The sequence below is a fragment of the Panthera leo genome, chromosome B1, assembly GCF_018350215.1.
Source record: "Panthera leo isolate Ple1 chromosome B1, P.leo_Ple1_pat1.1, whole genome shotgun sequence".
Classification (NCBI taxonomy): domain Eukaryota; kingdom Metazoa; phylum Chordata; class Mammalia; order Carnivora; family Felidae; genus Panthera; species Panthera leo.
Window position 1 is genome coordinate 112,933,842 of NC_056682.1, and position 13,287 is coordinate 112,947,128.

Here is a 13,287-nt window from a genome sequence, read left to right on the forward strand (position 1 = left end):
TTAATGGGATATGATTTCTAGCTTAAACTTCATTGTCTCATTCTTTTGCTAATCAGCACTTAAGTGTGATGAAAATAAAACAAAGAAGAAAATAGGAATTGTGTAAGAGTGCATTCTCGTTGTATCCATTTCACACTTGACTAATTTCTGCCTCTTACCATAAGCAGGAGAGTCAGTTACAGGCAAGACAGTAAATCAAATGAAACATAGGTGCTTCACAAATACGTGACATAGTAATTCAAAAAAAAAAAACAAAACAAAACTGTAACCAACATGTGAGAACTTACCAGATGCCAAAACTCTGTTAATTATTTTTATTTGCATTTCTTTACTTAATTAATTTTACTAAATTTCACAATAATCCCAAAAAATAGCTACTGCTATTATCCGCACGTTAAAGGAAACTGAGAAGTCATGTGACCTTCCTATAAGTGATTAATCTTTTCTTATATTATAGGACATTATTATATTATAGGACATTATCCTAATATAGGATATTATTTTCTTATATTATAGGACAAGTCACTTGTCCTATAAATGGTAAATCTAGGACTGGTTCTCAAGTCTTTTGGACGCCCCAGTCTGTGCTGAACCACTGGACAAACTTCAAACAGCTATTCTTTTTTACACCAAAAGCACAACTTACTGCATAAGGTGTTTGTTAAAATGCACAGAACCTCCATCATAATTACAGGAACAAATATAAGAATTGCTTCCGTCTCTACTGTTCTGAATCCAAAAAAGCCGTTTATCAAGCACATCCAGTGACACAGCGGTTATTCTTTCTGATGTCTCTAACAGAATCTTCACTTCCACACCATTGAGATCTGCTCTGTGGAGGCTGCCAGCCACCTCTGACGACCAAAATATAAACCTGAGAGCAAGCACATTACATAGACACATAACTGAAGGTAAAGTCACTTAAATGGCCAACTCTTTCAGTGTTTCAGAGGCCCCCAGGATGAGTGTGACTATTTTGAATGAAATTCCAATTCAACAAACATTTACTGCCCTGCTGTGGAAATTCCATGTGATTTCAAGTTAAAAAAGCAATTGTGCTTGTACAGCAGCAAATCACGGTACTCAAAAGCACTATTTGTACAGGAAGCCTACCTTGGTTCAAATTCAGGCCACCCTCTCAATGAGAAGGTCCTTTTGAGTTCAAAATACTATGATTCCAGGAACTACCACAGAGTTTTGAAATACATTTCAGTGTCTGAAAACAGCAGTTACCTTTCTACTGGATCAATTGCTACATTTGCAGGATATTTTAAGGCGCTTAAGAGAACACGGGAATTGTTTCCTTTCATGTCTGTTACTGTAATGATTCCTTCCTGTTGATTTGACCAAATAAGTTCTTCATTTATCCAATTTACTGCCATTCCTGAAACATTTTTCTCTATATTGCATACTGTCTGTAAAATCAAATTTCAAAATATTAATATTTTCTCATTCACATAACCATTGTTTTCATCTTTTTGTATAAAAATCTATTCTTTTAGGTACTTGTCATTTTTGTGCACTCACAAGATCTTAACATATGGCACAGTTAGGGTGCCATTGTTTTGACAGAGCAATGTTAACCCTACCACACGAATATTTCTGGGTATAGGATTTATACATTAGTTTTAAAGTGGAAAACTATCCTATGCTTATTGAAATTAGGCAATCAACCATAATGTACTAATAATTTCAACCATAATAACAGTGGAATTTCCAAGCTATTTTAAAGACAGTTTATCCATTTGCTAATGGAATTTTCCATATCCTCACCTGAACCCAATTCTAAGCTCTGTGAGATTCTAAAGATGTCCTTGACATTTGTGCACAGAACTTTAAAATAAATGAATTTCTTGGGGTGCCTGGGTGGCTCAGTCGGTTGGGCATCCGACTTCGGCTCAGGTCATGATCTCACTCAGGTCATGATCTCACGGTTTGTGAGTTCAAGCCCTGAGGTGGGCTCTGTGCTGACAGCTCGGAGCCTGGAGCCTGCTTGATTCTGTCTCCCTCTCTCTGTGCCCCTCCCCGCTCACACTCCGTCTCTCTGTCTCTCTCTCTCTGTCTCTCTCTCTCAAAAATAAATAAACATTAAAAAAATTTTTTAATAAAATAAATGAATTTCTCATTAGAGTCCCACTTTCATAGCCCCTCCTCTTCCATCAGGCCCCTCCCTTTCTATAGGTCCTCAGTGCCCTCATACTATGACCCTATGGCCCAAAGTGAGGGCTTCTCTTTATGCCCTTGGGTAGGAGAGCCTCCTGCTCTCTCATGGTAAAAATGACCAAACAAAAATGTCTGTTATCTCCTAATTCCAGGGCATGCAGGTAAACCAGTTAGTCTTCCTAGGGGGTGGAGGGAGGGGGGTGGGGAGAAGCCCTGGTATGTGAGGTTGCAGGTTTCCTTGGCTTGTAAATATTGCCACCATTGCTGATTTCCAGCCACTGACATGACTTGACTGAACTCGGAATGGGCAGAGATCAAAAATCTCACGAGCTTGTACTGTTCCTATACCTCACACAAAGTAATCTAGCCAATCCACTTAACCAGTTGCTAGTATCTTAATATATTAGCTTACCCAGGTAAATTGTATTTTAACAGGTGTCCTTTTTAAATAATGTTTTAATCCAAAGAAGGGAAAAACAATGGTGGATTTTAGGCATCAGGTCAATCCTCTCCTAATGACTTGACACAAAGTCACAACTGTTTAATTTTTTTTTCCTAGTCTGTGACAGGAAACCCTCCAGATTTGGAGACTCAAGATTTTGAAACTGTTCTTCTACGGATAGTTGGAGAATATTGAGTAGTCAGCCTTGCTAAAGGTGACATTAGTAAGTATCAGAGACGTGATAAAAGAGATTAGCACTTAATTGAAGCTTTTAAGAATAACTGGAGGGAGAAAGGTTTGGTTTAAAGAAAACAAACAAAACAATGAGCACTTTGTGCTGGGAATAAATGCTTAAGGTTTCTCCAGTCACATGTCTCTATAATCCACCTCTCAGGAATTGAGAGAACATTCCTCCTGCGACTCATTGAAGGGCTCCATCAGTTAGGGAAAAAGACTAAAGACCTTTTGTATGTACTTGAAGCAAAATACTCCATATCTGACACCTGCTTTCTTGTTTTTTTCCCACAGTGCAAACACCTTAAGAATCAAAAAAGGTTTTCCTCCTAAATATCAGGTACTAAAACCCATGACAGACATTTAGACAAAACAGGTTCCCAACTCCAGCACAACTGACATTTGGGGCCAGATAATGCCTTGTGGTGGGGGCCATCCTGTATATTGTAGCATGTTTTGTAGCATCCCTGGCCTCTACCCACGAGATGCTACTACCTCATTCTCCCGCTTTCCCAATCCAGATGTGAAAACCAAACATGTTTCCAGACACTGCCAAATATCCCGAGTGGCAAAATTGCCCTCAGCTGAGAACCACTGGAAGCAACCATGTAAATAATCCGTACTTAATGAACTTACGTATTTTCAAAATTACATTCACATCCTATTCCTTTGGGGGGCTTCTGAATATCAGCGCCACGTTTATGGGCTTATTTAGTAACATACCACAGATACAGATTAAATAAATGTCTCTGAGGTGCCTGGGTGGCTCAGTCAGTTAAGCGTCCCACTCTTGCTTTCGCTCAGTTCATGATCTCATGGTTCATGAGTTGGAGCCTTGCCTCAGGCTGTGCACCAACAGCATGGGGCCTGCTTGGCATTCTCTCTCTCCTCCCTCTCTCTTCCCCTTTCTCTCTCTCTCTCTCCTTCAAAATAAATAAATGAGCTTTTTTTTTTAATTTTTTTTTAACGTTTATTTATTTTTGAGACAGGGAGAGACAGAGCATGAACGGGGGAGGGTCAGAGATCTCGGGAGACACAGAATCTGAAACAGGCTCCAGGCTCTGAGCTGTCAGCACAGAGCCCGATGCGGGACTTGAACTCACGGACCGCGAGATCATGACCTGAGCCGAAGCTGGACGCCTAACCGACTGAGCCACCCAGGCGCCCCTGAATGAGCTTTAAAATAAATAAAGAAATATCCACAAATGCCAGAAACATTTGAATTGGAATGTAATTTTCACTCATCTATACATTGCAAATTAACTGTATCATGTTTGTCAGCCTATACAGAAATCCCTCAAATGCTTCGGGAAATGTACTTTACCTCTTGCCTTGTCCCATTCAGAAAAACTCTTTGCAAAAGTTGCCGTTCTAGATCTACCCAATAGAGTCTTTCCTTATAGTAATGAAAATCCATGATCACTGATACACCAGCATCAGCCACCAACTGCTCATAATTAGTTCCGTCCAGGTCAATCCTAAAGATACTGCCTCCATGGGAGAAAATTAAGAAGGGTTCAGGACCTGTGTGGGAAGAAAGACATTTTCAGGATTTTATCTGATTTAGAAAAGTATTTTCCCATGACAGCTAATACAAGTAGACTTAATTCTTAATTACTGTTTTTATATTTTATTTATTTTTATGTTTACTTATTTTAGAGAGAGACACAGAGTGTGATGGGGGGGGGGGGCAGGGCAGAGAGAGAGGGAGACACAGAATCTGAAGCAGGCCCCAGGCTCTGAGCTGTCAGCACAGAGCCTGATGTAGGGCTTGAACTCACAAACTATGAGATCATGACCTGAGCTGAAGTCAGATGCTTAACCGACTGAGCCACCCAAGTGCCCCTGGTTTTGTATTTTAAATGAAGACAGTTGTATAGAGAACAAGTTCCTGTAGATATTCCTACTTAATTTTATAAATCGTCTTCTTCACAAATTGTATGAAATGAACATTGCCAATTATGAAAAAAAGAACTACTTGAAGAGAAAACCACTTTCTACTCTGATCTACAAAATGCCATTTTATGTTAAAAAAGAAACCACCTGTTTTCTATTGTGGATAGGGTCTATATGAAGGTAACTTTTAATTATATAAATTGGAAATAATATTACAGATATTATCATTTTGGAAATGGAGCCCACCTCCTCTTCTTACCTAATGAACAGAAAGAACTTTGGAGTAATGATATAGAAGATGATGGAAAGAAGAGGTCTTAAGTGGAAACAGGAAAAACTGAAATGCCAGCCTGTGAAAGCTCTGAGATGCTTTGTCTCTGTTTGCATCGCCACATAAAACCCAGCATGCCCAGTTAAATCTGAATTGCATGTATGTTGCATGGGACATACTTACACTAAAAAAATTATTTCACGTTTATCTGAAATTCAAATTTAACTAGTTGCCCTATATTTTTATCTGCTAAATTTGGGTGGTAGACTGCACTGGAGTTTCGATTGCTGCAGGGCCTTGCCCGGGGCCCTAACCCTATCATCTCCTGTTCCAGGTGATGCCACCTTCCCTCTCAGACTCCCAAGTATCCAACACCTGCTTTGGGAACCTGATACCTTTCTTTGGAAACCTCAGCACATATTGACTGACTCTGCACAGAGCTTGCCTTTGATGCTTCAAGATAATGCCAGAGAATAGCTTCGTCTCCTGCAGCCAGATTAGTCGCCTTGGTCTCTTCTGCCTGAGCGTGAGAAGGCTCCTTCAGCCCTGCCTTTAGATAACTCTGGAACCTCTGGGATGAGTGGGGGATTGGAGATGAATGCTAACATATTCTTGCTTCTCCGCGAGGTTCACATTATTCTCACATATTATTCACATGGCATCCACACTAGACTTTAATACCTTAATGTGACATAGTGAACGTGTTCATTGTTCTAAAGATTAAACGGAATGAGGGGCACCTGGGTAGCTCAGTCGGTTAAGCGTCTGATTTCAGCTCAGGTCATATTCTCACGGTCCATGAGTTCGAGCCCCGCGTTGGGCTCTGTGCTGACAGCTCAGACCCTGGAGCCTGCTTCAGATTCTGTGTCTCCCTCTCTCTCTGCCCCTCCCCTGCTCATGTTCTGTCTCTCTCTGTCTCAAAAATAAATAAAAATATTTAAAAAAAAAAGACTAAACGTAATGATGGATTAACATCCTCTTACTCAGGAATTATGTTCTAAGGTCAGAGAACATTAACTCCACCTTAGAGGACATCAGAATAGATACAAGAGGAAGGAAGGGGTGCAAGATCATGAGAGTTTGAAATTGGTGCTGGCATGAATGTCTAGGAGAATTAGCTCAAATCACTCTTCCCATATCTTTCCCACAACACAAGACTCCTGCACAGATACAGAGGACAGTCCATTTCCTATTGCCACTCTAGCTGTGGAACCAGAAGTATCATAGAAGAAATGGGAAGAGGGTAATGGACTGAGAGCCAGGAGACCTTGTTTCTAGTCCTGGCGCCATAGCTTCCCTGCACAGGACCTCACTGCTACATCAGAGGATTACTGAGGAAAGAAATGAAATTTTATATGGGAAAGTATTTTATTAATTATGGAGCACTACACAAATATAATTTGCCACTGCCGATTCCCACAACCAAGGTCTCACTATATAGGTTTGTGCCACTGTTCAGGTTTGAACCCCTGGATGAGAACGTTGGTGTAACTCATCTATCCCACAGCAGTGTGTCCTGGAGGAAAGGAAGTCATATAGCAAAAGGCACCCTAAGCTCATAGCTACTCATCTGTGGGCCTGTAGATTTATTGCTAGGAGTCCTCTTTTTGAAATGTGTATCATGTACTCTCTATAAATTGAATAAATGCACCCAATACGTATTATTAATTTTCTTATGTGCTGATACTTGATACATGAATGATACATTTATTCATTCAATAAAACTTATTTATTTAAAAGTATTACTAAATGGGGGCACCTGGCTGCATAGTCAGAAGAGCATATGACTTTTGGTCTCAGGGTCATGAGTGCAAGCCCCACGCTGGGTGTTGAGAATACAAAAAAATAAATAAGACTTAAAAAAAATAAATAGGGGCACCTGGGTGGCTCAGTCGATTGGACATCCAATTTCAGCTTAGGTCATGATCTCCTGGCTCGTGAGTCCAAGCCCAGCGTCAGGCTCTGTGCTGACAGCTCAGAGCCTGGAGCCTGCTTCAGATTCTCTGTCTCCCTCTGTCTCTCTGTATCCCACCCCCTGCCGCTCTCTCTGTCTCTTTCAAAAATGAATAAACATTGAAAAAAAATTTTTTAAATAAATAAAAGTATTACTGAATGGGAGGTTTCCAGGTTTAAAAAAAAAGGAGAAAGAAAAGGTACTTTAAAAATTTTGGACAGAATATAGCACAACACTTTGTACATAATAGGTACTCAAAATTTTTGAATAAAAAAGTAATAAAGAAATAATTGTAATTTGCTAATTTGTCTGGCTTTTACCAAAGGAACAAAGCCAAAGACACCAGCAGATCTATCAAATTCATAAAAGCAGAGTCAATCCTACAGTGGTTATTTTACTAATAGCAATAATAACAACAACAAACTTCCACATCTTGATCTCATTTATCCATTTGATCTCATTTAATATAACACCATGAGCTAGATGGGCCAGATATTACAATTAATAAATCAAAGAGAAATCTGAAGAATACTTAGATCCATAAAACACAAACCATAACATTAACTTCACTAACTTTTCAAAAAATAGAAAATATTTATTACAGTACTAAGTATGAATTAATGAATTTACTCTTCAGATTTTTCCCATTCGCTGGTGAATCATAGATAGCATCCTCTTGGAACTAAAAAGATCCTAAACATTACCTATCAGTGTTTCCTAAAATTGTCCAAAAGAATCAGAATGTTGTGTGTGTGTGTGTGTGTGTGTGTGTGTGTGCATGCGTGTGTGTGTGTGTGTGTGTGTGTCTTTTGCAGACCCCTTCCTTTAAGATTCCAATTTAGTATAATGGCTGGGCTGAGGGTGAGACATTCCAGATGATTCTTACATATTGGTGAACTGGAAATCATCGATCTAGTTCAGATGAGGAAATCCAATGATGTTTCCCAATGGCCACCACTAGTTGGTGCCCAATTAGCAGCCCAATATCACCCTCTTTCCTGCCTTGGTCTGGATTGCCATATGTTAAGACATTACAATCTTCATTTTGCTTATGTAACTGGTTTTAATTCCACTTCCCTCAAAACATTGTTCATTTCCCCCCCTACACTGTTGGCATCATTTTGTGTAACTGTAGGGCCTGGGTGAGTATTTGTAGACATGAAATGTAACATGATTCTTTTAAAAATGAAAGACTTTAAAAATTAGGCTTGGTAAAATAGTCATTCTGTATTACCACAGGAAATGATAAATAAATTAGGGTTTTTAAGACCTGTCAAAGACTCTGTAAACATCAGTGTGTGGGACAATTTGTGGATCTGAAAGTCAGCAGAATGTGCATGTTGGAACAGCTAAAGTTTCCCGTGGCAAAACCTATGGTGTTTATTTTGGGTGCCATTCAGTAAAAGGGAAGTGCACAGAAAATCAAACATTACTTCTAAGGAATACAAACCCCAAAACAGCAAACCGGTCACAGCAAATCAATTGAAGCCTCTGACTTCTCAACCTGGGGATTAGCAGGGGATCTGCAGAAATTACAAAGGAGGCCAGAATGCTTGGAGCATCCTGAAGATGTTCATTAGTGACTCCAAGAGCTGGTTCAGAGGTCAATTAGGAAAAGCAGGTTTTGATTGAAGTGGGCGGTAGAAACAGAATATTTCACAACAGTCCCTTTTTCACCTGTTCTGAGCTGGTGGGAGAGGTCCCACACAGGTAAATGGGAAAAGGAAGCCAAGCTCTTCTGCCCCCTGGGGGCAAAGACCCACAGAACCTAGTTAGCACATAAATGATTCTCGCAATCAGATTAACAAAAAATCCTGGGCTTCTCTCAGGCCCATATGGCACCCTGCTCTCCCCACCACAGGCTTCCTGCTCTAAATCTGGAAACAGACTGCAGGTTCACAGGACAGACAGTGAAAAGGAAGCTCCAGACCTTCAGGATTCAACAACACCATGCAGAAAGAAGGTAGATTTAAAGTGATGGACCTGATGACATAAGAAAGCTTGACGCCTTTCACTGCTCCTACCATAAACCCCTAAGAAGAGTCATTTATTACTGCCTCTCAAGAGGCTGACTTGAGGGGCAAGTTGGGTTTTATGAACCACAGAAAGTTTTATTTCATTCTAAAAGACTAACCCCATCTGTTTTGGTGGACAATCATAGCTTTTTTCTCAGCTTATTCATTAGTGTCAAAATTCAAGGCAGGTGAGAGAGAAACCAAGTGACCCAGGAATAATACATCCAGAAAGGGGAGCCAGAGAGGTGAATTTAAATCTTAATTCTGAAAGACAAGCCTAGGGGCCCAATTTTGCTTTCTGAAAAATGCGAATGAAGTTTGCCACCCTAGTCCCAGAGTGGTGGTAGACATGTGTCATCTAAAGCAGAAAATAGCCCCTACCTAACCCTCAGTCCGATTCTCATCGTCAACCTTAAGAGGTCTTCCAGGTTCTCAGGATGGTAACTGGGACAAGAAGGTTCTGCAGATTTTTTTTTCAATAGGACTTCTCACCCTTTAATGTGCCATTACACTTTTTGATACTCCAAGAAGGTAGGTGGTGAGTATCACCAGAATAGCAATAGCCAACATCTTGGGTGTTATCTCTTAGGGTAGCACATTGAATGTATTGTTTATTTAGTTGGATAATACCAGGAGATGGGTTCTCAGTGGTTTTATTGTACAGAAGAAGAGACTGAAGTTTAGAGCAGTTAACGTGACATAGTCACATGGCCAATAAGTAACAGATTAATTATTTATAAATAATAAAGCCATGTCTTTCTGATCACATAGTCTAGCTTTTAAACATCATGCTGTGCTGCTTATCTCTAACTGAATTTAACAAGAACTCTTACTAGTTAGGGTCTCATAGTTCAACTGTGTCAAGAAACCCACTTTGGGAAACACTGCTCTAGGCATGTTCACCCTAAGGCCAGATTCTCTGCATCCATGTTCCAGGAACTGGTTAGAAAATGGGTCTGTTTAACACAGGAGCCAAGAATACACAATGGAGAAAGGACAATCTCTTCAATAAATGGTGTTGGGAAAACTGGACAGCTACCATGCAAAAGAATGAAACTGGACTACTATTTATACCACACACAAAAATTAACTCAAAATAGATTAAAGCCTTGAATGGAAGACCTGAAACCATAAAAGTCCTAGAAGAAAACATAGGTGGTAAGCTCCCTAACATTGGTCTTAGTGCCATCTTTGCAATCTGACTCCAAAGGCAAGAGTAACAAAAGCAAAAATAAACAAATGGGACGACATCAAATAAACAGCTTCTGCACAGCAAAGAAAACCATCATCAAATGATAAGGCAACCTACTGAATGGGAGAAGATATTTGCAAACCGTATATCTGATAAGGTATAAATATGCAAAAATATAGACAGAACTCCTACAACTCAAAAACACAACCAAAAACCCTATTTAAAACTGAGGAGAGGGGCACCTGGGTGGCTCAGTTTGAGTGTCCAACTTTGGCTCAGATCATGATCTCACAGTCTGTGAGTTTGAGTGCCATGTCAGGCTCTGTGCTGACAGCTCAGAGCCTAGAGCCTGCTTCAGATTCTGTGTCTCTGTCTCTCTCTGCCCCTCTCCCACTCACAATCTGTCAGCCCCCACCTCAAAAATAAATAACATTTAAAAAAATGGGGAGAGAATCTGAGTCTACATTTCTCCAAACAAGACATAAATATGGTCAATAGACACATGAAAATATGCTCAACATCAGTAATTACTAGCGAAATGCAAATCAAAACCATGAGATAACACCTTACACCTGTCAGCAAATCAAACCATGTGATAACACCTTAACACAATTATCTTCTTTCACTACTTTAAGATAATGTTTCTCAAATTACAAGCCTAAACAAATAAATATTTGCCTGTAGATACATTCTGAGTATCCCTAGACAAATAGACAAAAACAATAAGAAATTAAAAAGTGTTGGATTCTAGATGCTTCCTGAGTCCAATTTCATTTTTCTTATTAATTCCACCCTGACCAACCAGTTAATCCTAAGCCCCAGCTGCACATATAGCTATACAAATATAGAGAAAAAATACTTCATGTAATTTCTTTGGAATATTGAAAGCAGATATGATGGAGTAATTAGGAAAAAATAATTAATTGGAAATTTTGTGTCATACTTTATCATCAAGGATAATAACAAATCACAGAAAACTGTGGGTAAGATGATTGTGAGGACTTGGCTCATCCCAAGAAACTAACTTCAGATTTCTCTAAGCATCATTAAGCAAAGGTGTTCACAAAGCAAAGGTGTTCTAAATGTCTCAGCTTATGGTATTGGGTGGGGAGTAACAGCTAGTATTTACTGGAAACTCACTAAGTCAGGTGTGAGTCTAAGGACCTTATATTGATTAATGTATTTAGTCGTCATAAAATCCTATGAGGTGAGTACTGGAAGCTCATATCAGCTACACAATTGAACTTATTAACTTCAAAAGTTGAAGCCTAACACAACCTGCCAGGTATAGCCCATCGACTGAAACTGAGGGAGCGCTCTCATGCAAAATAAGACAACAGCAAGGTAACACTAGAACCACCTATCTACTGCTCCACTTTTTCCTGTGACAAGATCAATCCACATGTGTAATGCACCAACCAGAATTCACTGTTTAAAATGTGTCCTTTGTTTAAAAAATGGCATTTCATCCTGTCTGTTGGAAGTAATAAAACCTAGTCATTTCCTATGCATCAACATAGCTTATGTGACAGAGGGATATCCATGCACAGTGTGCTTTTTTTTAGGTTTCTGTTCCAGAAGATAATCTATCAATATTTAAAGAAATTCACCTATCATCCTTTCTTTTTTTAATTGTGGGGGGGGGGGGGGAGGAAGAGCACACAGGAGAGGGGCAGAGAGGGAGAGAGAGAATCCCAAGCAGGTTCTGCATTGCCAGCTCAGAGCCCAACGTGGGGCTTGATCCCACAAACTGTGACATCCTGACCTGAGCCAAAATCAAGAGTCAGACGCTTAACCAACTGAGCCACCCAGGCACCCCCATTGTTGGGTGCTTTTTAAATGCATTGAAATTTTAGATGGAAATTTTTCTTCACATATTCTTTTTTCTCCTTAACATGAAATTGTTGCCAGGATTCATTAGAATAATCAAGAAATGTAAGTTTCAGTTGGTTTTTCAAATTTGTTTTCCAAAATATAATAAACTTTTTGATCCACTCAGAGCTTTTAAAATTCTCAACAATGTTGCTTAAATCTAAAAGATCTATATTTCCACATACTGGGTAAATTAATGACAATAGCCTTTGCAGTTTCCCTGCAGACCAAGGAGAGGTTAAATTCCTTTCTGCTGAACATTCTATAGTAAACAGAACAACTGTATGCTTCAGAGGGAGGAAAACATATGAAGACTCCTGGTAGGTTCTAAACTCTGCATGTTTTTCAACTTCATAAGGGAAGGGTCCCAAATACACAGGATTGTTGTCAACAGCTATATGGTGCTGATTGTGACTGATCTTCTGTAATTGATCTGTTTATAAAAGGATGCAACCTATGGAAGAAGAAAGACCCTTCTTCAAGCTTTTGAAATTTTAATCAGAAAAGTATTGAAATGAATAAAATAAAACACTATTTCTCAACTGCCACATCATGTGCTAAAGAACAAGGCAGCTGCCTTGATGTTGTTAGGACCGTCTGTATCCTAACAACCATCTACCCACAAAGAGAATCACCTTATGAATGAAATCTACCTACAAAGACAAAGCTAGTCTGTAGCACCCTGACAGGCTACTCTGGATGGAGGAAGAAAGTACTACTGTTCTCTGAGAGGCCTTTTCTATCCTGCCACTGGGAGGGGGCTTGCAAATAAATCAGCCCATACCATGAATCATTGTCATGGGGGTCTGCTGGCTCTCAAATGCATTCACACTCACACAAATTCCAGCGTTCTAAGTATCCTGGGAAATACTTGGGAAACCCAGACACTGAGAGACATTAGCATGGTTAGCCAGGCTTGGGAGAATCAGAAAATCAAGGTCATAAAGTGAAAACAGACGCACACACCAATTCAAACTCCTGGCTTAGAAAGAAGGTCAAGAGGTGATGAGAGCAAAAGTTTCTGCCTAATATTTGGCTAAAACAACTGAAGTTTCCATACATTAACTAAATTCCAGCATCAAATGAGATAGAGAAACTGAAGGACTCCATAAAAATCTGCTTTTTGCTCCTTTTCCTGCTTCTATTCTTGCTAGGGCCTGCACCCCCACTTTACATATGCCTCATAGTACAAATAATGTATGTCCTCCTTGTAAGGAACAAGGAGTTAATGGTTTCTTTAGAGTCTTC

The 13,287-nt window shown here is 39.6% G+C and overlaps 1 protein-coding gene across 4 annotated transcripts in view; it reads right to left on the reverse strand.

Moving 5' to 3' along the window:
• The window catches only part of EGF (epidermal growth factor), a 105,175-nt gene that overhangs the window by 76,176 nt on the left and 15,712 nt on the right, over window positions 1-13,287 (reverse strand). For all 4 annotated transcript variants that reach the window (XM_042935684.1, XM_042935685.1, XM_042935686.1 and 1 more), the window contains exons 2-4: window positions 4,164-4,363; window positions 1,234-1,415; window positions 647-874 (exon numbers count right to left, since the gene is read on the reverse strand). In XM_042935684.1, coding sequence (XP_042791618.1) covers window positions 647-874; window positions 1,234-1,415; window positions 4,164-4,363 — 610 coding nt within the window. The remainder of the gene's footprint in view (window positions 1-646; window positions 875-1,233; window positions 1,416-4,163; window positions 4,364-13,287) is intronic.